Raw genomic sequence first — 21,475 nt, forward strand, 5'->3', positions numbered from 1 at the left:
AAATACTATTTCATTTAATGTTATTTTATTTGATAGGCACATGTTTGAACTTAAGTTACTCTGTTCAGGTAATGTCCAATTTCACATAATCACTGATACTTTTTGTTGGCTTTTGGCATTGGTTTTTGCTTATTTCATTACGTCTCTTAATTTGATGTTACTAAGCTGTGTGTATGTGTTTTTTTAAATTCTTTAAATACCTTTTGAAAGTTAAAAATGCATAGTTTTTTTAAAAATTCAGTCTGAAAAGCAACGTGTTATGAGAGCTGCTGTAGAAGTGACAACTTGAGTATTGAAAAAGCATCAGTCAATATAATGGAGGTTGCTTAGATAGTATGTGGGCTAATATATAAGCCAATAGTTGGACTATTAAATTAAAATATTGGATTATCCAACGATTATCCAGTGTAGTAATATGTCCAAATTTCAAAATTTTTGTTAAAGTTCCAATTGTTTGACATCTAAATAATTGCTTACTCCACAACACATTCATTGCTAAGTTCTTCCTTGGGTCTTTCAGTTAAAGGCTTTGCTAATTGCTTGAAATATTTTTTGTAGGGTTAAGTTCAAGGTTTATTGCATAGTTAATACTTTTTTTTTTTTTGGACAAAGGTAGTAAACAGCAGAATTCAAGCCGAAGGCTGCAGATAGATATGCAAGCATAGGGACATAGATTGTTCTTTTAATGGAAGCCACCTTAAAGTATTAGTCCAAATTTTTGTACATTTATAATAGAGCTTATTTCTTGGCGAAGAATGCTTTTCACTGTGGAATTGAGATTTGTACACTTAGCTAACAAAGTCTATTGCTGAATTCTCAATATCAGAAGATAAGAAGTATGCTGGACTTATTGGTATGCATTGCAGAGACCATCATTATTCAAATAGATAGCAATGCAGCACCAAATACAGTATCTGGTTCTACTATTTAGCTCATAAAAATACCAAAATATAATGTAATCTGTTATTTCAAGGTACCAACTGGCATGGATACTAACAAATGAAGTGTATGGTCAATTTATGCATGAGTTTGGCAAGAATCAAGAGAATGGGAATCTCAAAGATTTTGAAAGAGAAAAGTTACCTTGGGAGAAAGTCAATAGAACATTGTTCTATTCCAGTGTTTCTCAACCGGGGGGCAGCTTGAAGATTGGTGGACACCAACTCCCAGAATTCCCCAGCCAACCATGCTGGCTGCGGAATTCTGGGAGTTGAAGTCCATCCATCTCCAAGCTTCCAAGGTTGAAACACTGTTCTATTCAATGATGATGTTCCATTAGCAAACTGGTTGTCTGAAGAGATTTGTGAGATACTAACTTTGGAATGCTTTGAGTATCAGACTAATCTTTCTGTCTGAATACTATTAATCAAATTAGTTGCTTCAGTGTTTTCCCTGATTTTTTAAAAATTCTTTAGAACTACCAAGGAACATAATAAATAGTGAGAATCCAATTTTCATTCTTTGATTCCAATGAGTTGTCTGAAACACCAGACAACCTAAAATCTCCAGAAACTGGATTATATTTATACAGTAAGATCATGGTTCTTGCAATAAACCATAGATCATACATTATCTCCTTAAAATTGGCAAGGAAAATGTTTTTGAAGTCACACAAGTCAGGTTCATAGAGTTTATGCAGATACACACAATTGCTTTGATGGTATGTAACTCCATGGTGATTATCTTTGAAACAATAATCAAGATTCTATCCAGTCTGTTACTTTTTTCATTCACTCTATGCATTTTTACAGCAAGCAGAACAAGGTCTAATCCATGCTGGTCTAAGGAACTATTCCCATCTTTACTGAACTCTCAAGAAAATGTTCTGGTTGAAAATGGTCAGGAGAATTTATTGTAATACCATGACTGCATGTTTAATTGTTGGTATAATGCAATTTTTGATTAATTTCAATGCATTATAAACATCAATAAGCTTTGCACAATATGAGTATTCAATAATTTTAAGACTTCATTAAGGATTATGTTGTGATAGGTTTTCCATAGTCTAATTGGGTACAATAATATGAAATAGGCAGAATAATTGAGTGGGTAGCGTCGTTTGAACTGCTCCAGAGAGAACAGTGAATTCTAATGAATCTTAGAGGCAGGGAGCCACTTCTCCACAATCTGGTCTTAAGCCATTCCAAAATACATGCAAATTTATTTTACTGAGACAGAATAGCAAAATATGTTGGAGATGAGAGAGAATTAAAAAGGGTTATTATTATTACCACGTACAAATAGTCCTTGATTTATGACCACAGTGGAGCCCAAAATTTCTGTTGCTAAGTAAAACATTTGTTGAGTTTGCCCCATTTATACAACTTTCCTTGCCACAGTTGTTAAGTGGCTCACTGCAGTTGTTATGTTAGTAACACAGTTGTAAAGTGGATCTGGCTTCCTCATTGAATTTGCTCATCAGAAGGTCCCAAAAAGTGATCACATGATCCTGAAACACTGCAGCCATTATAAATATGAATTGATTGCCAGGAGTCTGGATTCTGATCACATGACCATGGGGATGCTGTGACTGTTGTGTGAAAAATGGTCATAGATCATTTTTTTCAGCTCCCCATTGTAACTTTGAACAGTCACTAAACAAACTGTTATAAGTCAAGGACTACCTGTATGATTCTTGCTTATTTATTATGAACTGGGTGCCTTCTACAAAGTTTTGTGTTATGAACTGGGTGACTTCTACAAACCTTTCTTTCATTCCCAGGACATTTATCTTAATATAAAAAGAACTTGAGAAATAGTACAGTTCCACTCTTGGAAGTGTGCAGTATTTTAACATCCATTTGTTACAAAGATCCGTTTTGAAAATATCTCTACAATTTTATTTTTATTTTTTATACAAAATATGTCAAATAGTCAGTCAGTGTTGTAGGGGAGTAGCATGGCATGTTATCTTTTAAATTCACTTGATTTACACACTTGTAAAACATGAAACAGCAGCAGCCTAAATTCATCCAAAGAGCTGGGGGGGAAAAACCAAAAACCAGGGGAATCCTACATATGTTGGAATCATTGCGGTAATGTAGCTGGGAAGAAATATTTTCATAATAGCACTGTTATTGGTAACCAAAGTCACACTCTGATAGTTATGATGATGCAACCCTAAAAACCCACTTTAGTTTTACAAGATAGCGCTATGGGGCATCGTGCATTTTAGGATGGGGACAAATACTTAGAAAATACCTTGGCTGTTAAAAACCAGACATTTCTGGACCTGTGAAAACCAGTTTTCTCCCCAGTCATGGTAATTTACCTGAACCAAAAGTTCAAATAAATAAATAGGAAATTGAAGGAAAAGATGAAGATTAGATGGAAATAGTTCAACTAACTCCAAAGTTAAGGCAATTAAATTAGAGACAGAAGAAAACACAGAACTAAATAGCAAGCACTGAAGCTTTATGGGATTTTTGTATTGAAAAGAAAAACAAAACAAGAAAAATGTTAAAAATAAGACTTGCGGTTAACCAGGCCACCAAATTGCACAAACTCAAGAGACGTGCTAACAGAGGCAGAAAGACACACACACATACACACTGGTTTTCTTTCTAGACATGTGCAAACCAAACTGCTCCCTCCAACCCAACTTTTTTAAAAAAATCTGTCAAATGTTTCCATTCATATAAAGCTCCATAGGAAGTATATTTTAATGGGATGTGTGTAAGTGCGCATATGCACACATGCAGATATACTTTATCACATAAACTTTTATCTATTCACCCAGAGTCCTTACTTTTAAAGATGAGGCAATATTTTGTTTTTCCTAGATCACACATTACATTCCTTGTAAATACTTCATTTAATTATTATTCATCTTCTTCCATTCCCTAGGATTTAGAGATAATAAAATAATTTTGGCACTAAACAAGTTTTGGCTTTTGTTTAAAAAATAATAATTATTAAGGCTCACATTTCATAGTCTGTGTATATGTGTCTGAGAGTGCATTTACATACATATACCAGTGTTTCTCAACTTCAGCAACTTTTAAACTGTGTTGACTTCAACTCCCATAATTTCTCAGCCAACTGGTTGAGGAATTCTGGGAGCTGAAGTCCAGACAGCTTAAAGTTGCTGAAGTTGAGAAATGCTGGTGTATAGGTTTTCTTTCTTTTCCCCCGAATCCCCAGCAGGCACCAACTAAAAATGAATTTCTGGATCAGACTTTGTCACTGATTCCTAATGCTCACAAGGCAGTACCTCTTCAAAGAGTTTTACAATTACAATTTGATGTTTTAACTCCACTTAATAGCAGACAGACACAGGCTGAGATGCAAAGGCCCTGGGGCAGATACACAATCAACTGTTTGTTGCCAACTGTTCAACAGCTTCAGCTCCTATACCCAAGGAGATAGACGCTGTCTCTTAAAATCTGATGTGGTTTGTTGATCTTGGATACTGCAGTAGCAGAAACCAGAAAAGAAAACTCGGGAAAAGATGTGCTCCTTCCCCTTGATTACCCCATTACCCCAAATTTATGCATGGAGGGCCAACATCAAGAAGGATTTTTTTGTAAAAGACACTGCACTTGTTTCTATTCTACCAGGAAGAAATATATCCTCATATTGGCTAATGGTGCTGATCAACTAAAAACGGAATGATCACCACCATTTCGTGTCCATTAAAAGTGAAAATTGATAGGGAAATACGTTTTCTCAATTTTCTCCAATTGCCCATGTGAAAAACCTGGAATATGTAGAGTCCTTGGATGACACAAAGTCTTCCTGCCACCAGCAGAAATTGGGGACACAAGACAGTTTCTGAAAGGGATGCCTTCCTAACAGGGAAGCTTAGGTGATGCCCTGCGAAAATAGAAGCATGTGTGTAAAAGGCAATTTTAAAAAATAATCGCTGTATTAAGACCCAGGTTCCCCTACTTCAGGGGTCAAGAAGTGGGCTTGAGGAAAGTAGGATAACACTGTTCTAGACGTGTTATTATAGCTGTAATTTTAGACTTTGTACAAATTTGTACAGGTAGGTTTAGACACATGAAAAAGTAATATGCTCACAAAGACATGAAACATCTAAGTATAAAATATAAAGCAGTGTAATAGTTACTAAAATTACATGCTGTCTTATTGCTACAGTGATTTTTGCTTTTTTTAAAAACTGTACCACATGTTGTCCTAAGCATATAATTTGCATAAATTATTCAAGTTTAAGAAAAAAAAATTCCACACGTCTCCACTTTAAGCTACTTATATAGTTAATATATAAAACAATGTTTTAAGTTATCTCTTTATTAAAAGAGAAGTAAAATGTCATTTGAAACTGAAATTCAGTGACCAGATCTAGGGGCAAGGTACATTTTATCATTATGCCTGTTAGAGGAGTTAGCGTTGGGTGGAAAAGTCTTAGTTAGACCCAGCATGAAGACAGCCTCTAGGCCTGTGCAGTGCCTATAATATTAATATACTTTTTTTGTTCTGTTTTTATCTTTTTGCACAAAAAAAAAAATACTATGAATGACAAAGACTAACATTGATAATTTGTAGCAAAATTTGGTTTATGTAGAAACAAGCCATGTTTTGCATTTGGATAGAGATTTAAATGAATTAAAGCTAAAAATTAAAAAGCATGATGCTGAAACATCTGCTCGCTTGTTGTAGAACTCACTTTTAAAGTGGTTAAAGTTTGCACGATTTGTACTTTTTTTTTTAATATACTAAACAGTATTTTTTTCCTCCTTTTATAAACCAGAAAAAAAATCCCTAAACTACAGATAAATTTTTCCCTACCTTGAGCGAATGCTGCTGAAAGGTTTGACAAAGCTGTACAGCGCAATCAAACATACTTACATCTTAGCTCATTGCACAGGTACAGCCATAATCAAGGCACAAAGATCTTCTACAAGTTATTTTTTTTTCAATAAAGTTGTACAAAATAATACATTTTACAGTCTGTACAAGAATAATAATCCAGCAGTAAAATAAAAACTGGGGGGGTGGGGGAAAAAAGAAGGCATGGAAGGAGGATAAGAGGAAATAGAAGAAGGGGAAAGACAGGGGAACAGGAGAAGATGATTTTATATATATATAAAGATTTTATATATATATATATAAAAAATAAAAAGATAGGATCGACAGTGGACAAACTGAAAACAGTGTGTGGTTAAATCTTTCTGTAATCACAGGCTATAATGCAGTTCATTTTGCACTGTTCCTGATAATCAGGATCATCACGGTTCAGCAACGCTTTTCTGAAGGTAGCAGATGGTTTTCTACTGTCTAGGTTTGCCATAGAAATGTCAGTATTTCCACTCAAAGTCACATTGAGGCAAAAAACCCAAACCGAAGTGGCTGCCCTTAGAACTTGGCACCTTCCTTAGTTGGACGCAGTGAATGGATACAGAGTTGAAATCATGGGATAAATGATCATGCCCACAACAGTAATGATTATCTAAAGTTCTCCCTCCTCTCTCTCTCTCTTTTTGGTGTGTGTTTTTGTCTGCTTTTAAATATTTAATTGAAATCCCAAATCCTCTCAGGTGCTTCACCTTTCCGCGTTAATTCTTTTGTTTTGCATTGTTTGGGTTTTGTTTCGTTAAAGGCCATGTTTAAAGAGGAAACCTCACCCTGACCGCAGAAATAGCCTTTTTTTTTTTTCGGGGACTATTTCCGACCGTTCCAAGGGAGTGAAACGAGACAGAAAGGCTGCTCTTTGTCCAACAAGGAAAAAAGACTGAGGGATGCAAATCAGAGAGAGAGACTGCAATAGTTCTCTTCCACCCTATGTGGGCCAGTTTTTTGTTTTCTTTTTAGTAAGGAACAAGGAGTCCAAAACATGAGGAAAAAGTGCGCTCCATCACAACAACTCATATTGGCGAAGATGCATCCTTTGAATAATGTCCCGACAGTCATTGAAAACTCTCCGAATGTTTTCGGTATCTACGGCGCAGGTGAAGTGAGGGTAGCAGTAATGCCGTCCATCTCCACTGGCTGTGCTGATTCTCTGGAAGAGCAGCAGAGAGAAAAGTCACATCAGTTTTTCTAGAACATCATCTATTTCCTCCCCCTTCTCTAGACTCTTTCCCCCTAAGAATCTAATATGTCCTGACAAATACAGATTGAATATAAATCCTCTGGAAAAATCAGCCAGCAAATTGAATGGAGAATTAGGTTTTAAAAATACGCATTTTTGTGGGCTAAATTGCTGATAACTAGGTCGATGCAAATTACACTTGTTCAAATCCATACTCTTCTGAATCTATGATTAAAAAAGATTAAAAACAGCATTGTTAAGGTGGTGGTTAAGAATGGAGCGGTGGCCTAGAGGTGGAGCTCTCGCTTCACAGTCAGGAGGCTGTGAGTTCGATCCTAGGTAGAGGCAAATATTTCTCTCTCTGGGCACGATGAGAATCTATTTGCTGAACAAAACTCCACATTGGTGACAGGAAGGGCATCCGGCCATTAAACACTCTGCTAGCTCCTTTCAGTTCCCCAGACTCGCAAGGGATTATGGGGTCATTAAATGATGATGATTGTTAAGGTGATGGTTCAATGCTAATGAATCACTACTACATTCCATGAAAGTGTGATGGAACGACCAAAGTAAAAAGGCTGTACAGGAAGTCCTCGACTTACAACAGTTTGTTAACTGACTGTTTGAAGTTACAATGCATCCCCGTAGTCACATGATCAAAATTCAGGCGCCTGGCAACTGACTCCTATGACTGTTGCAATGTCCCAAGGTCATGTGATCACCCTTTGTGACCTTCTGACAAGCAAAGCCAATGGGGAAGCCAGATTCCACTTTATAATTGTGTTACTAACTTAACCACCACAGTGATTCACTTCACAATTGTGGCAAGAAAAGTCATAAAATGGGGAAAATCTCACTTAATAGTTGTCTCGCTTAACAACAGAAATTTTGGAGTCAACTTTGGTTGTAAATCATAAGACTATTTGTACAGGGTGTCCTCGCTTACCACCAATTGCCTTGTTTAGCAACTGTTTGAAGTCACAGTGGTTGGAAAACAAGCAGCTTTGTGACTTGTCCTCATATTTATAGCCATCACAGCATCCTATGATCACCTGATCACCATTTGCAAGTTTCACAACTGGCCTCCAACAAGCAGAATCAAGGGAGAACACTGAGGTTTTTAAAGAACCCTTTTTATGTTCACCAAAGTCAAATTCCTTGTGTGTCCAACCACACTTGGCCAATAAAGAATTCTATTCTATTCTGTTCCGTATTCAATTTCTATTCTACTCTACTCTACTCTATTCTATATTTGTATTATATTCTCTTCTCTTCTACTCTATATTTCTATTCTATTCTATATTTCTATTCTATTCTACATTTCTCTTCTCTTCTACTCTACTCTACATTTTTATTCTCTTGTATTCTATGTTTCTCTTCTATTCTATGTTTCTCTTCTATTCTATATTTCTCTTCTCTACTGTGCTCTTCTGTGCTCTTCTGAACCGATTGGACAACCATTTGTCTGAAATGGTCTATAGTTTTTCCTTCCTGAGTAGAGGGTTGAACTAGAACATCTCCAAGGTCCCTTCCAACACTGCTATTCTATAAGTGAAATTGCAGTCACATGACGCCTGTTTTATAAATGCAGGGATTCACTTAATGATGGAAGCACAGTGATGTCATACCTTTGACACTGTCACATGATTTATTATTTTTTTGTTTAACAACCAAAGTCCTGGAGTTGTTGCTCCCAATGGTGATTGGTAAAGTGAGGACTGCCTATGACACCCCAAGTTAAAACACTTGGTCACTCCAATCACATTATCTCAGAAATGTCCACTGATATTTCTCAAATGGAAATTCTGCTTTGCGCAGTTACTGAGACGCCTCTCCAACAAAAAAAGTTTAAATAGCTCTAAACGTTGAAAGTAGTTAACTGTAAAAGCAAGCAGAAGCAAGGGCATGTTTGATAAAAACAGAAACAGTAAAGAGAGCCTACTTACAAGAAATTCATCTCTAATAAAATACTTGGCCCTTGTAACTCTAGGATCCTCGCCAGGTTCTGGTGTTGCTGCTCGTTTTTTAAAAAAGTAAAGAACAACAAAAACGGTTATCTTGCAATAGGAATTACTTTTATTTGAATTCGCAGGAGGGATTAAAGAAAATATTTTAGTGTCATTCCACGAAAAAGCATAAGCATTGCAAAACACCTCTTTAAATACAGACTCGCATTGTATGAAGGGCTGCCTATTAGAAGAGTGGATCAGCTGGCAGCTGCATTTTCATTATTATTGTTGCACTCAAAGGGCTTTAACAAAACACCAACAATCATAAAGGGTAGGGAAGGTTATTGTATTTACTCTTTGCATATTGGGATTTTATTTTTTGGGGAAGCCACCTAGTGCCCCTGAAAGCGAGTGAGTAGCCATATAAATTCTCTAAATAAATAAATAAAATAAAAATAAATCTCACTCAGACCCATTCACTTCAAATTAATTAAAATGATTCAGATAAAAGACCCGAAATTCAAACAACAATAAATAATATTATTTTACACTATTTTCTCCTATTTATTTTTTGATCTTAACAAGATGTAAAGTGAAGCATCAGTGAGGACAGGCCTGAAAATTAGTAGATGGCTTAACTCAGGGGTCCCAGAGGCGGTATTCAGCAGGTTCTGACCAGTTCTGGAGAACCAGTAGTGGAAATTTTGAGTAATTCGGAGAACCAGCAAATACTACCTGTGACTGGCCCCACCCCCACCTATTCTCTGCCTCCCGAGTCCCAGCTGATCAGCTGGGTCTTCTTTTGTTGCCCTGCATAGGAAAATGAGCTGGAAAAAAGGTTAGTGAGGTGGGGTGAGAATGCAGATTTTACAGTATTCTTCCCCCAGGAGTGGGGAGGGAATGGAGATTTTACAGTATCCTTCCCCTGCCATGCCCACCAAGCCACACCCACAGAACTGGTAGTAAAAATTTTTGAATCCCATCACTGGCGTGGCCCACTACCAGGCACTGAGTTGTTTGGGACCAGGCCGCAGAAGTGGCGGGTGCAATCCTCCTTGTGGGAGTAGCAGGCAGGCACGGGTGTGCTCCATTTGCATGAGCATTTTTATGCAAATAGACCTGCGCGTGCTTGCCCGCCACTTGCACGGAACCATCCCCTCTTCTCCCTGCTAGACTGCAAAGCCAGAAAGGTTGGGGACCTCTGCTCAGTGTTTTGTCACTGCATTTTGGATCTGTGACCTGGGATATTCTGCATTTTGGATCTGTGACCTTGGACAATCTAAGTGTTGGGGACTGTGAGTGATCTGCTTGCAGAGATCTCTAGTCTTCTTATTATAGAAAGAGAGATGTAGTGAATAATCATTTCAAAAAGTGAACCAGTCTAGAAACTACACAGGACCATAAAACGTTACTGAAAAAAGTACAACAAAAGAAAAGGATCTCACTGGATCAGAGACATTTTTTTCCTCATACAAAGCTGTTCCCAAAATTTTAGAAGTTTTCTGTTAACAGAAGGAATCCTCTTGGTGGATACATTCTGCTCTGTCTCAGAGAGGAAAACTATCCAGGTTTTAGGCTAAATACTTCGATGATTTTTGGAAGGCTCTTCATTGCTTACCCTGAAAATTATGGACTCTCAATAATTTTTAACAGAAGCCTATCACTGACAATACTCCGTCATGGATCAAGCATTTGTCTGATTTATACTGCAAGCAGTTTGAGAGAAAGAAAACTGCATCAGACATAATATAATAACAATTAGTGATCACAAAAAGAGTAAAAAAAAATCCAAAACAATTGTACATTGTTTATAACAATTGTATATAACATTTATACATTGCTTATCACAATTTTTATACACAATTGTTATCACATAAAGATTAGACAGGAAAAATCAATCCCTTCTTTCTTTCTCTCACTTTTTTTTCTATAGTAACAGAGAAAAACATTTTTCAAAGTGTACTATCAACTTTCTTACCATCTTCTGGTGTGGTGTAACGAGCAAATTCTGGAAAGTAATCTTCAATTTTAGATTTGCCTGCCAAAACTTTCTCTGCTAGCAAATCTTGTTTGTTCAGGAAAAGAATAACTGAAATGGTCCGTAGCCACCTAGAGAAACAGGCCGATATACTGTTAACTGGCAATAAAACAAAGTATAAAGGAATATAAAGCAAAATCTTTAGGACATTATATTAATTATTCAGAGTCGCTTGATAGTGAGAAGGGTGGCATCCAAATTTAATAAATGAATAATTAAAAAATACTTCACTGAAATTAATAATGTACATTCTCTTAGAATTTATAATAGTATGGGTTCGGTGTCTTACACAATACAGACAGGAATAAACATAAGCTAGCATTATGAATGATATGACTGGTCAAAACTAAAGAGACAGACCTGTTGTTCCAGATACTTTTGAAGAGGTTTAATGCTTCTTGAAGCCGGTTGGTCTGATTGTCTTCTCGTATAACCATGTTATAGCTACTGCTGGCTACCACAAATATTATAGCAGTTACATCTAAAAAACAAAAGCAAAGGAAAACATCCGTTAATCAATAATCTTTGGCTTTGAATTTATTTTTCTTTAATTCGGCTCCGTAAAGAAAAAAAGATAGAAAAAGAAAAAATGGAAAGGCTTAGGGAAAAGGTGAACAGTTCAAATGTGAGTAAATCACTTAGAGAAGAATAAGTTCAAAAGAAGAAAAATAAGTATGATACTGAGGGTGGGAAGAAAAAAAATCAATTAAAATGCAGCTCTAATGTGACTGGAAGAAAAAAAGATATTTTGTAGGATACATAATATAGGTCCATAGAAAGGAATAAAACATGCAGTTCAGCGTGTGTGTGTGTGTGTGTGAGAGAGAGAGAGGAATATTCATTCCTATTTTGTAATTTAATCACAAGTGATGGAAGCTAAATAAAAGGACATTGGAAAACAAAGTGAAGGTTTGCAAATGAACTAAAGAGCTGAGCTGGTATGGAGACAACCTCAAAGTGCCAAACAGTAGATATTTGGTATTCAGGTAATTGGAAAGTTGCACTTTCACATTAATATACAGTTTATATTACATGGAAGGTGTTCATAGTCTATCACAAGTTAACAGATTTCCAAATATTACCATTGAAACACTGGATCCATTTTCGACGTTCATCTCTTTGCCCACCAACATCAAACATACTGAAAAGAAAAAAAATGGGAGGGATTCAGAACTAGGGAAGCAGGATTATTAAACACCCCCCCTCCCGCCAAACAGTTGCAGGCTGTAAAAAATGCTATTAGAATGATGGAAAACAAACACTGACAATACATCAAATGTATATTCCAAATGTCTTTTCAGCCTGCTCATTGAAGGTGTTTTCTCCAACAACTAATATTGCAAGTTAAACATTGAAGTACATTATTTAGGTGATTGTGAACTTTTTATTAGTTGCTGTAGTTATGAATTTGTATTATTTGAAAATTTTATAGCTTACAAAAAAGCTAAAACTATCTTTCTTCTTCTTTTTCTTTTTAATTGTGTCTAATTTTCAGAGACTGCCTGGAAAAGTCCCTGCAGTTTTTTGGCAAGATTTTTTCAGAAGTGGTTTGCCACTGCCTCATTTCTAGGACTGAAAGAAAGTGACTGGACCAAGGACTCCTAGTAGCTTTGTACCCAAGACAGGACTAGAACTCACACTCTGCTGGTTTCTAGCCTGAGACCTTAACCACTATACCAAACAAGCCCTCAAAACTAACTTAGATGATTATAAAAATGAAACAGAACTGAACAACATTTTTATTTACCACAACATGGATATAGTTATATTAATTTTTCATACACATGTTATTGGAACATTCTGTTTTCCTCAAAAATAGGTCAATATAAGAACAGAGGATGGGGTAGGACAGAGTGTTAATGTATTTCTCAAATTAGACTGTCTGGATGCTGAAGTGCTTTATGTTATTCCAAATGTTGTCTGGCCATAAACCATGCCTACTTCCAGAAATACAGGAAAAACCCTGCTTGAATTGGCTTTTTCTCAAGTTAGATCACTATATTATGGAATATTTTGCACATTTCTACTATCTCACTGTTAATGTAATGCCCAGTCTCAATTTAAGCATCCACTGTTAGTGATACTTACTGGAAATTTACTTTGTCCACTTGAAACTTGGTTTCAAATATTCCTGATGTCAGAACTCTGCATCTAAGAAGGTCCTTTTTAAAAAAAGAAGAGTTTTTACCCTTAAAAGAACATTCTATTTAAAAAAAAAAAGAAGCCTTAGGGAATAATGGGTCAATGAAATAACAACTTTAGGTTCTTTGTAAAAATGTACAGTAATGTAATTTATACCTCAGGTTTTTAATCTCATATTTTTTCTTCCATTTCCTCCAGTCCTACCTAGCAACACAAAGCCGCTTACCAGAATAAATAAAATTTGTAAAGTTAAGAAACAGTTTAAAATATACTAACTTGGAAACAAAACAATCAGTTTATAAAAACAGCAGCCCATAAGCTCAGAAAACCATGACACAAAGGAAAATTTGAAACCATGGAAAACAGACACACTTCTAAAACCTTCTCTCATTTTGACGTGGATTATAGTTAGATAAAAACTTCTGAAAAATGTGGAGGAAAAGAAAACATAGTTTTGGAAAAATGAAATATAGGTAGTAGTTAATTTTTAATATCCTCTATGATAAAAATATCTATTGTTTATAAAAGTTAATTGTATATGTTTATAACAGTAGGGTTCCCCCACCAATAAAATAGAAAAGTTATTCATTTATGGATTGGGGTCACTACTTTCTTTCTACATGCTCTCATCTTTAATTAGAACTCCACTTACTTCAGGTGAACAACTAAAAAAGTTTGGAAAATCTCACAAAAGGGCATTCTATACTACAATGCAAAGCAGAGGACAGAACACAAGGAAGATACAATCTTAGGACTATGTGAAACTATGGATTTTATTCTGAAATATATTCTAGAACACACAAAGACACGAATAGGGAACCTGCTAGAAAACATGGGAGGCACAAAAGGAGATTAATAGAAGAAGGTGGATACTCTCAATCACAATAGAAACAGATGTGTTGTTGGAAAACCTTAAGGGCCACGTTGGGGACAGATCATCTTTGATAAGGTCTATCTATCTGTATGGTTGCAAGAGCTGACACTGATCTGATGGCACTTAACCACTTAATCAACCAACCAACCAACCTCCAATTCTTTAAAATAGCCACTTCTTTTTTTTAGGATCAAATGGCAGCCACAGGTGACAAACAACTTGGACTGAGCTCTTTCAAAGAGCTGCAGAGAAAGTCACATCTACATCCCCATGAGTTCTGAAGCTCCTGTACGAACAGAATCTGAAGTGCTGCATAGTTCTATTGTTTAGAGTTTTAAAATTTAAAACTCGAAGGTTGAGTTGAGACTTGGAATGGGCTGTGAGTACTTGTGATCAAGCAAGTTACCCTGTGGTAGGTCTGATTACTTTGTTCCAGACACTACTAAAACAATCAGGTTTTGAACAAAAGAAATCTACAGACTAGATGTTTTGAAGAAATGTAACTTCATTTTCTCAAAAGGCATTTTACTTACCTGGTCAGAAGGTGTATATTCATTTTGCTTGACTATGTCAATCTTGTCTAGGAAACTAGAGGAAGAAAATATTTTCACTGATAAATTTACACAAGAACATAACAATATTTTATAATTTTGAAAAGAGTCCATATTGAAAAGCCCATGGCAGGACCCTCCAGTTTCTAGGTCACTGTTAATGGGTAATTAAATAAGTTTACTTTTGTAACCACATCAATATAGCATACCACAAAATGCAATGAAAACATAGCTCTGTGCCTTTAATCACTACAGGTACTCCTCAACTTTTGACTGTAACTGGAACCAGAATTTCTACTGCAAAGCAAGCTGTGAATTGTGCTTGATTTTAAAAACTTTTTTTTCTGCCATGATTGTTAAATGAGTTACTGCAGTTGTGAATCATGCAGACATTAAGTGAATCTGGCTTCCCCTCACTGACTTCGCTTGTCAAGAAGCACAGACTAGGAATATCTCAAATGGTGATCACATGACCGCCTGAGATGCTGCAACCATTATAAATCCATGCTAATTGCCAAGCACCCAAATTTGACTAGGGTGACCAGTTGTAGGTCACTTTGTTCCGTGCCATTGTAAATTTGAACTGTTGCTAAACAAGTGGCTGTAATTCAAGGACTACATGTACATTGGTCTGGCTCTCATCCTGTTTATTGGAAGCCTGAAAAAAAAAAGCTTGTTCAAACTAATTCAAAGTAACATTCAAGGGTACTGCAAGCTAAGCAGCACAAGGATGGATCATTCCATCAATTGATTCCATATTGAGTGACTCCAGAAGAAGATATTACATCAAGAGCTGGGAGTATTCCCTCAATATCTCTTATGTTTCTTTTAACAGGTTTTTGAACTTGGGAGTTTAAAGGGGTGGCATTTGCATAGGAATACAGGGTAGCAAAAATGCAGAACAATAACAAATAAATCACCATTATTTATGCCAATTATTAGGTGCCTACAATCCAAGTATCCATGTTGCTTCTACTGTAATGACTGAGGAGATGCTTACACAGAGAGAATAAGTAGTCTAATGGACAAGATGCAGGACTTACACCGTGAGCAATTTGAGGCAAAATAATAAAGTAATATTGTGTTCATAGGACATCCAATTATAAACAAATATCCTGTCAGTTCTTCATTAATCATGTTAATTTTTTTTTCAGCTGCAGATTGCCTCAAAATACCGTAAATTTATCATTCATTTGCTTTCTTGCAGGCTCTAGAGGTAACTGCTTCCTATTTATTAATACAAATATAAATTAGAAGGAAGGTAATGGGGGGGGGTCTGTCCAGCAACACCCCCCACCCCACATTGAACCCCAGAGGAATTACACCATTTTAGATTCCTCTTATGCATTTTGAGGATCCGTGCCATATTCGGTTTGGCTCCAGCAGACCAGACTCAATGTGTAGCCAGAAGACATGAGTAATGAGGGAATTTTTAGTTTATGTGCTGTTCTCGGGTGCTACAAATCCTCCCTGAACTTTCAGGCACCAATGGAAGACAGCTTAACATAGCAGCTTCAGAGGGAGAGATTGGCATATGCATCAGAGGAATCTATGGAAAAATGAAGTTTCCTGAGTAGCTTCTTGGAACCATAGACGGCCTGAGTAATATCTAGACCTTGTCACAACAGATACAGCAACTGTCTGAATATGGAAACAGCACACTGAGGTTGGCAATATTGCATATATAGGTAGTCCTCGAGTTATAACCATTCTTTTAGTGACTGTATGAAGTTTCAACAGCACTGAAAAAAGTGACTTATGACCGATTTTCACATAACCACAGCAGCATCCCCATGGTCACATGATCAGAATTCGGACACTTGGCAACTGGCATGTATTTATGATGGTTGCAGTGTCCCATGGTCATGTGATCATCTTTTGCAACCTGCTGACAACGAAGTAAATGGGGAAGCCAGATTAACCCATAGTAACCCTGTTACTAACTTAACAAGTGCAGCAATTCACTTAACAATTGTGGCAAGAAAAGTTGTAAAATGGGGCAAAACTCACTTAACAACTGTATTGCTTAGCAAAGGAAATGTTGGGCTCAATTGTGGTCATAAGTCGAGGACTACCTATAGAAAGATTGTGTCTCCTGGCACAAAAATAGTTAAATGGCCAACATCTCTCAAGATCACCACATTTTTAATCTTGGAAGATGCTGATACATTGATCATAGTGCAAAACTATGTGAAGGTGCTTGCTGATTCTTGACTTTGATTTATCATGTATCTTTGTTTTCCTTGTTTCATTTTTATCATATTTATACATAAAACACATAGGTATGGCCCTAATAAATCTCATATTTGTCTTTCTATCCATCTATCTGGACTTAAACAGTAAGAGAAGAAAAATAGGGATAACTTGTCAATCTATGTAATCTGAACAATATATATTTCTTAAATATAACAATGTAATGACAAATAACTGACTTCAACTATAATACTACAGGGATCCTATGAGAGGGGCAGGGAGACTATCTTTTTCTGATTCTCCAGTAGGTTTTAAGTCACTTGTTTACAATTTACAGTGAGAGAGAGAGGGAGAATCTATGACGAAGGAAGGAAGGAAGGAAGGAGGGAGGGTGGGAGGGAGGGAAGGAAGAAAGGAAAGAAAGAGCAACACTTAGATGTAACATCAGGTGGCAGCACCTAGCCAACTTTGCTGATGTCAAAAAATCAGAGAAGAGTTTGACCTGAATAGTGCACGGATGAGAGGGTATCAAAAAATGCCAGATTATGTGTGGATGTTACTAGAACTCATGAAAAGGGCAACAGAAGAAAGCAAGCCATTTCCACGTTGCTCCACATGCCCCTACAATCAACCAGACTCACATACCTGATCAAGGGCAACTTTACTTTAGAAGTCATAGAAACAGGATTTCTATGGGGGTTTGCTGGGCAGGACTACATGAATAAACTAAAGTCCAAATTAAAACTATGCCTCAAGTGTCAGAAATGGTGTAGGGTCTCCCGCTTGGGCGGGGGATTGGACTAGATGACCTACAAGGTCCCTTCCAACTCTGATTATCTGTTATCTGTTATGTGAACATACCTACAAAGATCAGGATAGTGCAAACCAGGGTATTTTTTTTTCTATGACACTTTATGGAAATTAAAGTTGGGCTTTGAAGAAGCAGGATAGGAAGAGCACCGACACTTTCTGAATGCTGGAGTTGGATAAGACTCCTGAGAACACTGTGGATCAAACGAATTAACCCAGAATTCTCATTTGACCAGGTTCAAATAAACATATATTACATGAAGGCTCTTGCAAAAGGCTCTAATGCTGGGAAAGGTGGAAGAAAAGAGAAGAGGGGGCAATATGCCGACTCTGTAATCCGTTTAGAGAGGGCTGTAAAGCACTGTGAAGTGGTATATGGTCTAAGTGCTATTGTGGTCTAAGTGCTATTGCTATCAGAGCAAGGTAGATAGACAGTACTGATGAGTGCACAGTGGAAGACCAGTTAGGATAGTTTGTCAAGGAGAAAAATCAATCCAGGTAGTTGGTAGAAGCTGAAAATGACAATCATTTAATCCAGGCTCCCAGAATTTCCCAGCCAGCCATGCTATCTCAGAGCAGGGGTGGCAAACTATGGCTTTTTTAATGAACTGTGGACTTCAACTTGTGGGCGTTGAAGTCCACAAGTCATAAAGGGGCCATTGTTCCCCACCTCAGATTTAATCAATCAAATCAATTGACAAATATTTGTGGGGGAGCTGAGTGGATTAGTTCTAAGTAGAGAAGCAAAACCGGCAAATAGCAATCAACTGCTAAAATAGGACAATTATTACGGGCTTTGACGATTATTATGGTGCCATTTCAGTTTTGCTAATTCAAACGTAACAATCCTTGCTGGTTTTGCTTTTTCACAAGATTGTATATCCAATATTTATTTCTAGCAATCACCTAGAAATATTGTTGTGGTTTTTTTTTTGTGCTACTCATGCCAATGGGTTCGGATACACTGGCACAGTTAAGAGAACGTACAAGAAATTTCCAAATAGCGAAGTAGGAAAAAAAAAAGAGGCAAAACTGTTCTGCAGTTGTTTATGCAGACTATTTTTAGGCTTGTGATTTCCTTGAAAAACACCAGCTACTCAGGCCAGGCAGCAAAGCACGCCCTGCTGAATGTGGCCTTCCATGGCTACATACACGCTAGGTAAAACAGGTCAGAATGCCATAAATATGCCTTCTTTCCCAAAAAACAAGTTCCAGCATTTCAACCTTCCTGCATTTAAAAGTTAAAACTTTCAGAGAAAAACCTGTCCTTGTGAATAGTTACCAAGGAAGACTATTTATTTGGCAAACAATACCGTATTTTCTTTTTAGAAAGATCTGGGGGAGAAGGAAGCGCAGGCTGTAAATATCAAACCGAGTTGAAACAATACAGTGAATTGGGGGGAAGGGTGAGACAGATTGGGGGTGGGGGGGTGGGATAAAAGAAGAACCCCTCCCCCCCAAATGCAGAAAAGGGCAAATGGGGTAGAAGTTTCCAAGAACATCTACCCAGGAGCAACTTAGCGTGCTGAAGTACAACTCTCAAATTGCAGAAAGTTCATGTGTGTGTATGTGTGAGTGTGATGTGTGTGTGTATTTCTGTGTCCTGCTTAAAAAAAAAACCCTTTTACAGCATTATTGTAACCCGTTTCTAAGATTATTAGGATCTCTCAATACTATCAGAAAGTTTAAAGAAAAATGTTAACGTGTATCTTGATTATATAGAGTTAAAAAAATCCTTAATATATATTTTTCCTTTTGCATATAATGCTGAAAGGGAGTTACATCAGCACAATGCAGCTTTTGGCTGTTAGATAAACTGCTTTGGTGTCGGTAAAGTTTTGCATATCATGTTACAACAGCCAGGAATTAAATCAGCTTATTAATTTCATCTTTCACACTTTCCAATCAGATTATCATCCAAAGTCAATTTTGTGACCTATTCTATTTCAGAAGCTTGCCTTCCCCAATTTCAAAGACTACCTTTTCTTATTGGGTGGGGGAAAAAAACAAAGAAATATAAGTTTAGACCTGGAAATATTTTAAATATGTTCAATTTAGAGTATAGACTGTATACTTCTTTACCAACATTCCAGCTTTGAAAATAAAAGCTAGAATGTTGGTAAAATAGAAAAATAAAATCTGGTTTCCTTCAGCAGAAAGAGTTTTTACTTACATGTACTTTTGAATCCTAACAACAATATACTATACTAGAAAAAAATTTAAACAGAATATTAATACTTAGATTACTAGGAGGAAGATTCACCAAAGTTCAATGAGAAAGGAAAAAAAAACATTAAAGAAGAAGCTTCAAAAACTTTTAACTCTCTTGCCATTAACCTACATTTTTCCCAATGCTGGAAATACGAGGAAAAATACAAGCCCCATTTTAACATGAATGCACTTTCATGCTAAGAAATAAAGAACAACCAACCAGAGACAATTTGCCAATCCTTTCGACAAAGTCATTTCAATTTTTAATATTTGTGCCCTAGCAAAACAATAACAGACTCATAACATTTCTCAGCATTTGTATGAAACTCTTTTTGTTCTAGAAAACTGTAAGTATTTGTATCTTATCAGATAACGGTGATTAGGGAGGAAAAACTAGTTTGATTACTGCCCATATTTGTCCTATGAATACAAACAAAATTATAATTCCTGGAATCCAAAGCTGGAAGTCCAACTGCTGATTACTCAGAAAGTAAAACTAAAATCCTCTGGAAATAAGAAAAACAGCTTCTACTTCACTCCTCCAGGGAAGTCCCAGCAGCTGTTTGAGGACACTGGTTTGCCTGTTCAATTGCTCTGTTAGAAAGCTTTTCTCCCCTAAAACAAAAAAGCTGTTTTCCTAAAAGTTTAAGTCATTTTACGATCCCTGCATTCTGGAATTATACAGAACAAGTCTGCAAATTACATCCCTTTTCTGAATTTGAAGAATGCTATCAAATCTTTCATTCTTCTTTTCTCAAGGTTAAACATATTTAGTGACCACTATTTGATCTCATGGTATTTTCCCCACTTAGTGTTTTTGACAGTATATGTTTACACCACTTGATTTGCAGATCCTTAACAACATCGTATTTTCTGTGGCTAATTGTTGTAGCAAAAACTCTTGCTTTCCCCTCCAACAGTCAATTTTGAAAATGAGGGTCAGCATACCAAAGGTGAGGCAAAACTTGCCATTTCAGCTAGAAGTGTGTAGCATAGGTTTCACCAAGTCCACAAAAACTGCAACATTTAAATTTCTAAGTTTCCTATTTTCAAATCCCAATATCTAGACATACTGGTTTTTAATTGTTGCAGAATGTGCGGGAACAAAGTTTAGTCTGGGCTGATCCCTATCTCTTCAGCCCAACTCACCTCAAAGGGTTGCTGTTGTGAGACAAATAGGAGAGGAGGAAAGAGTATTTGATACTTTTGCCACCTTGAGTTATTCATAAAAAACAGTTAAGGTGGGATTTAAAAAAACAACAACCTAAAATAAGAAGAGCTAACTTTAAAAAAAGCAACACAGCAACTGACCCCTCTAAAAACTTTATTCGAAACATGCCTAAAATAAGCTTGTTTCGCCTCAATAAGAAGGAAAAGCCATGAAAAGATTTTAAAATGTAAATTGGATGTAGCACAAACATAACCTGCATACATCCAAAAGCATTTGCCTTGCCCGTAGCAAATCTCAAATTCTTAAAATGAAACCAAATGACTACGAATCAACTGGCTGCAGCTTTGCTTTTTGACCTCCTGTTCCAAGCACATAATCTATTATCTCAACAACCCATGCACAGCCCTGTGAGGTAAGGGTACGCATTTATTTTATATTGCCATGTGCTGGCAGGCAGGAAAGTTAACGCTGAGTGCAGAATGATCTGCCACATATTTTGAGCTGGAGGTGATTATTTGAACAGGAGATTTCTCAACTCAGTG

At 36.6% G+C, this 21,475-nt stretch overlaps 1 protein-coding gene across 4 annotated transcripts in view; it reads right to left on the bottom strand.

Moving 5' to 3' along the window:
• Positions 1-2,813: 2,813 nt before the first annotated feature.
• Positions 2,814-21,475, bottom strand: part of GNAS (GNAS complex locus) — a 215,915-nt gene continuing 197,253 nt past the window's right edge. For all 4 annotated transcript variants that reach the window (XM_087928952.1, XM_026697433.2, XM_087928953.1 and 1 more), the window contains 7 exons: positions 14,531-14,585; positions 13,070-13,143; positions 12,064-12,122; positions 11,342-11,462; positions 10,922-11,052; positions 8,941-9,008; positions 2,814-6,964 (listed from right to left, as the gene is read on the bottom strand). In XM_087928952.1, coding sequence (XP_087785078.1) covers positions 6,818-6,964; positions 8,941-9,008; positions 10,922-11,052; positions 11,342-11,462; positions 12,064-12,122; positions 13,070-13,143; positions 14,531-14,585 — 655 coding nt within the window. In that variant the 3' untranslated portion in view covers positions 2,814-6,817. The remainder of the gene's footprint in view (positions 6,965-8,940; positions 9,009-10,921; positions 11,053-11,341; positions 11,463-12,063; positions 12,123-13,069; positions 13,144-14,530; positions 14,586-21,475) is intronic.

This window comes from Pseudonaja textilis, chromosome 3 (assembly GCF_049901715.1).
Source record: "Pseudonaja textilis isolate UNSWEBS1 chromosome 3, rPseTex1.2, whole genome shotgun sequence".
NCBI classification, from domain to species: Eukaryota; Metazoa; Chordata; class Lepidosauria; order Squamata; family Elapidae; genus Pseudonaja; species Pseudonaja textilis.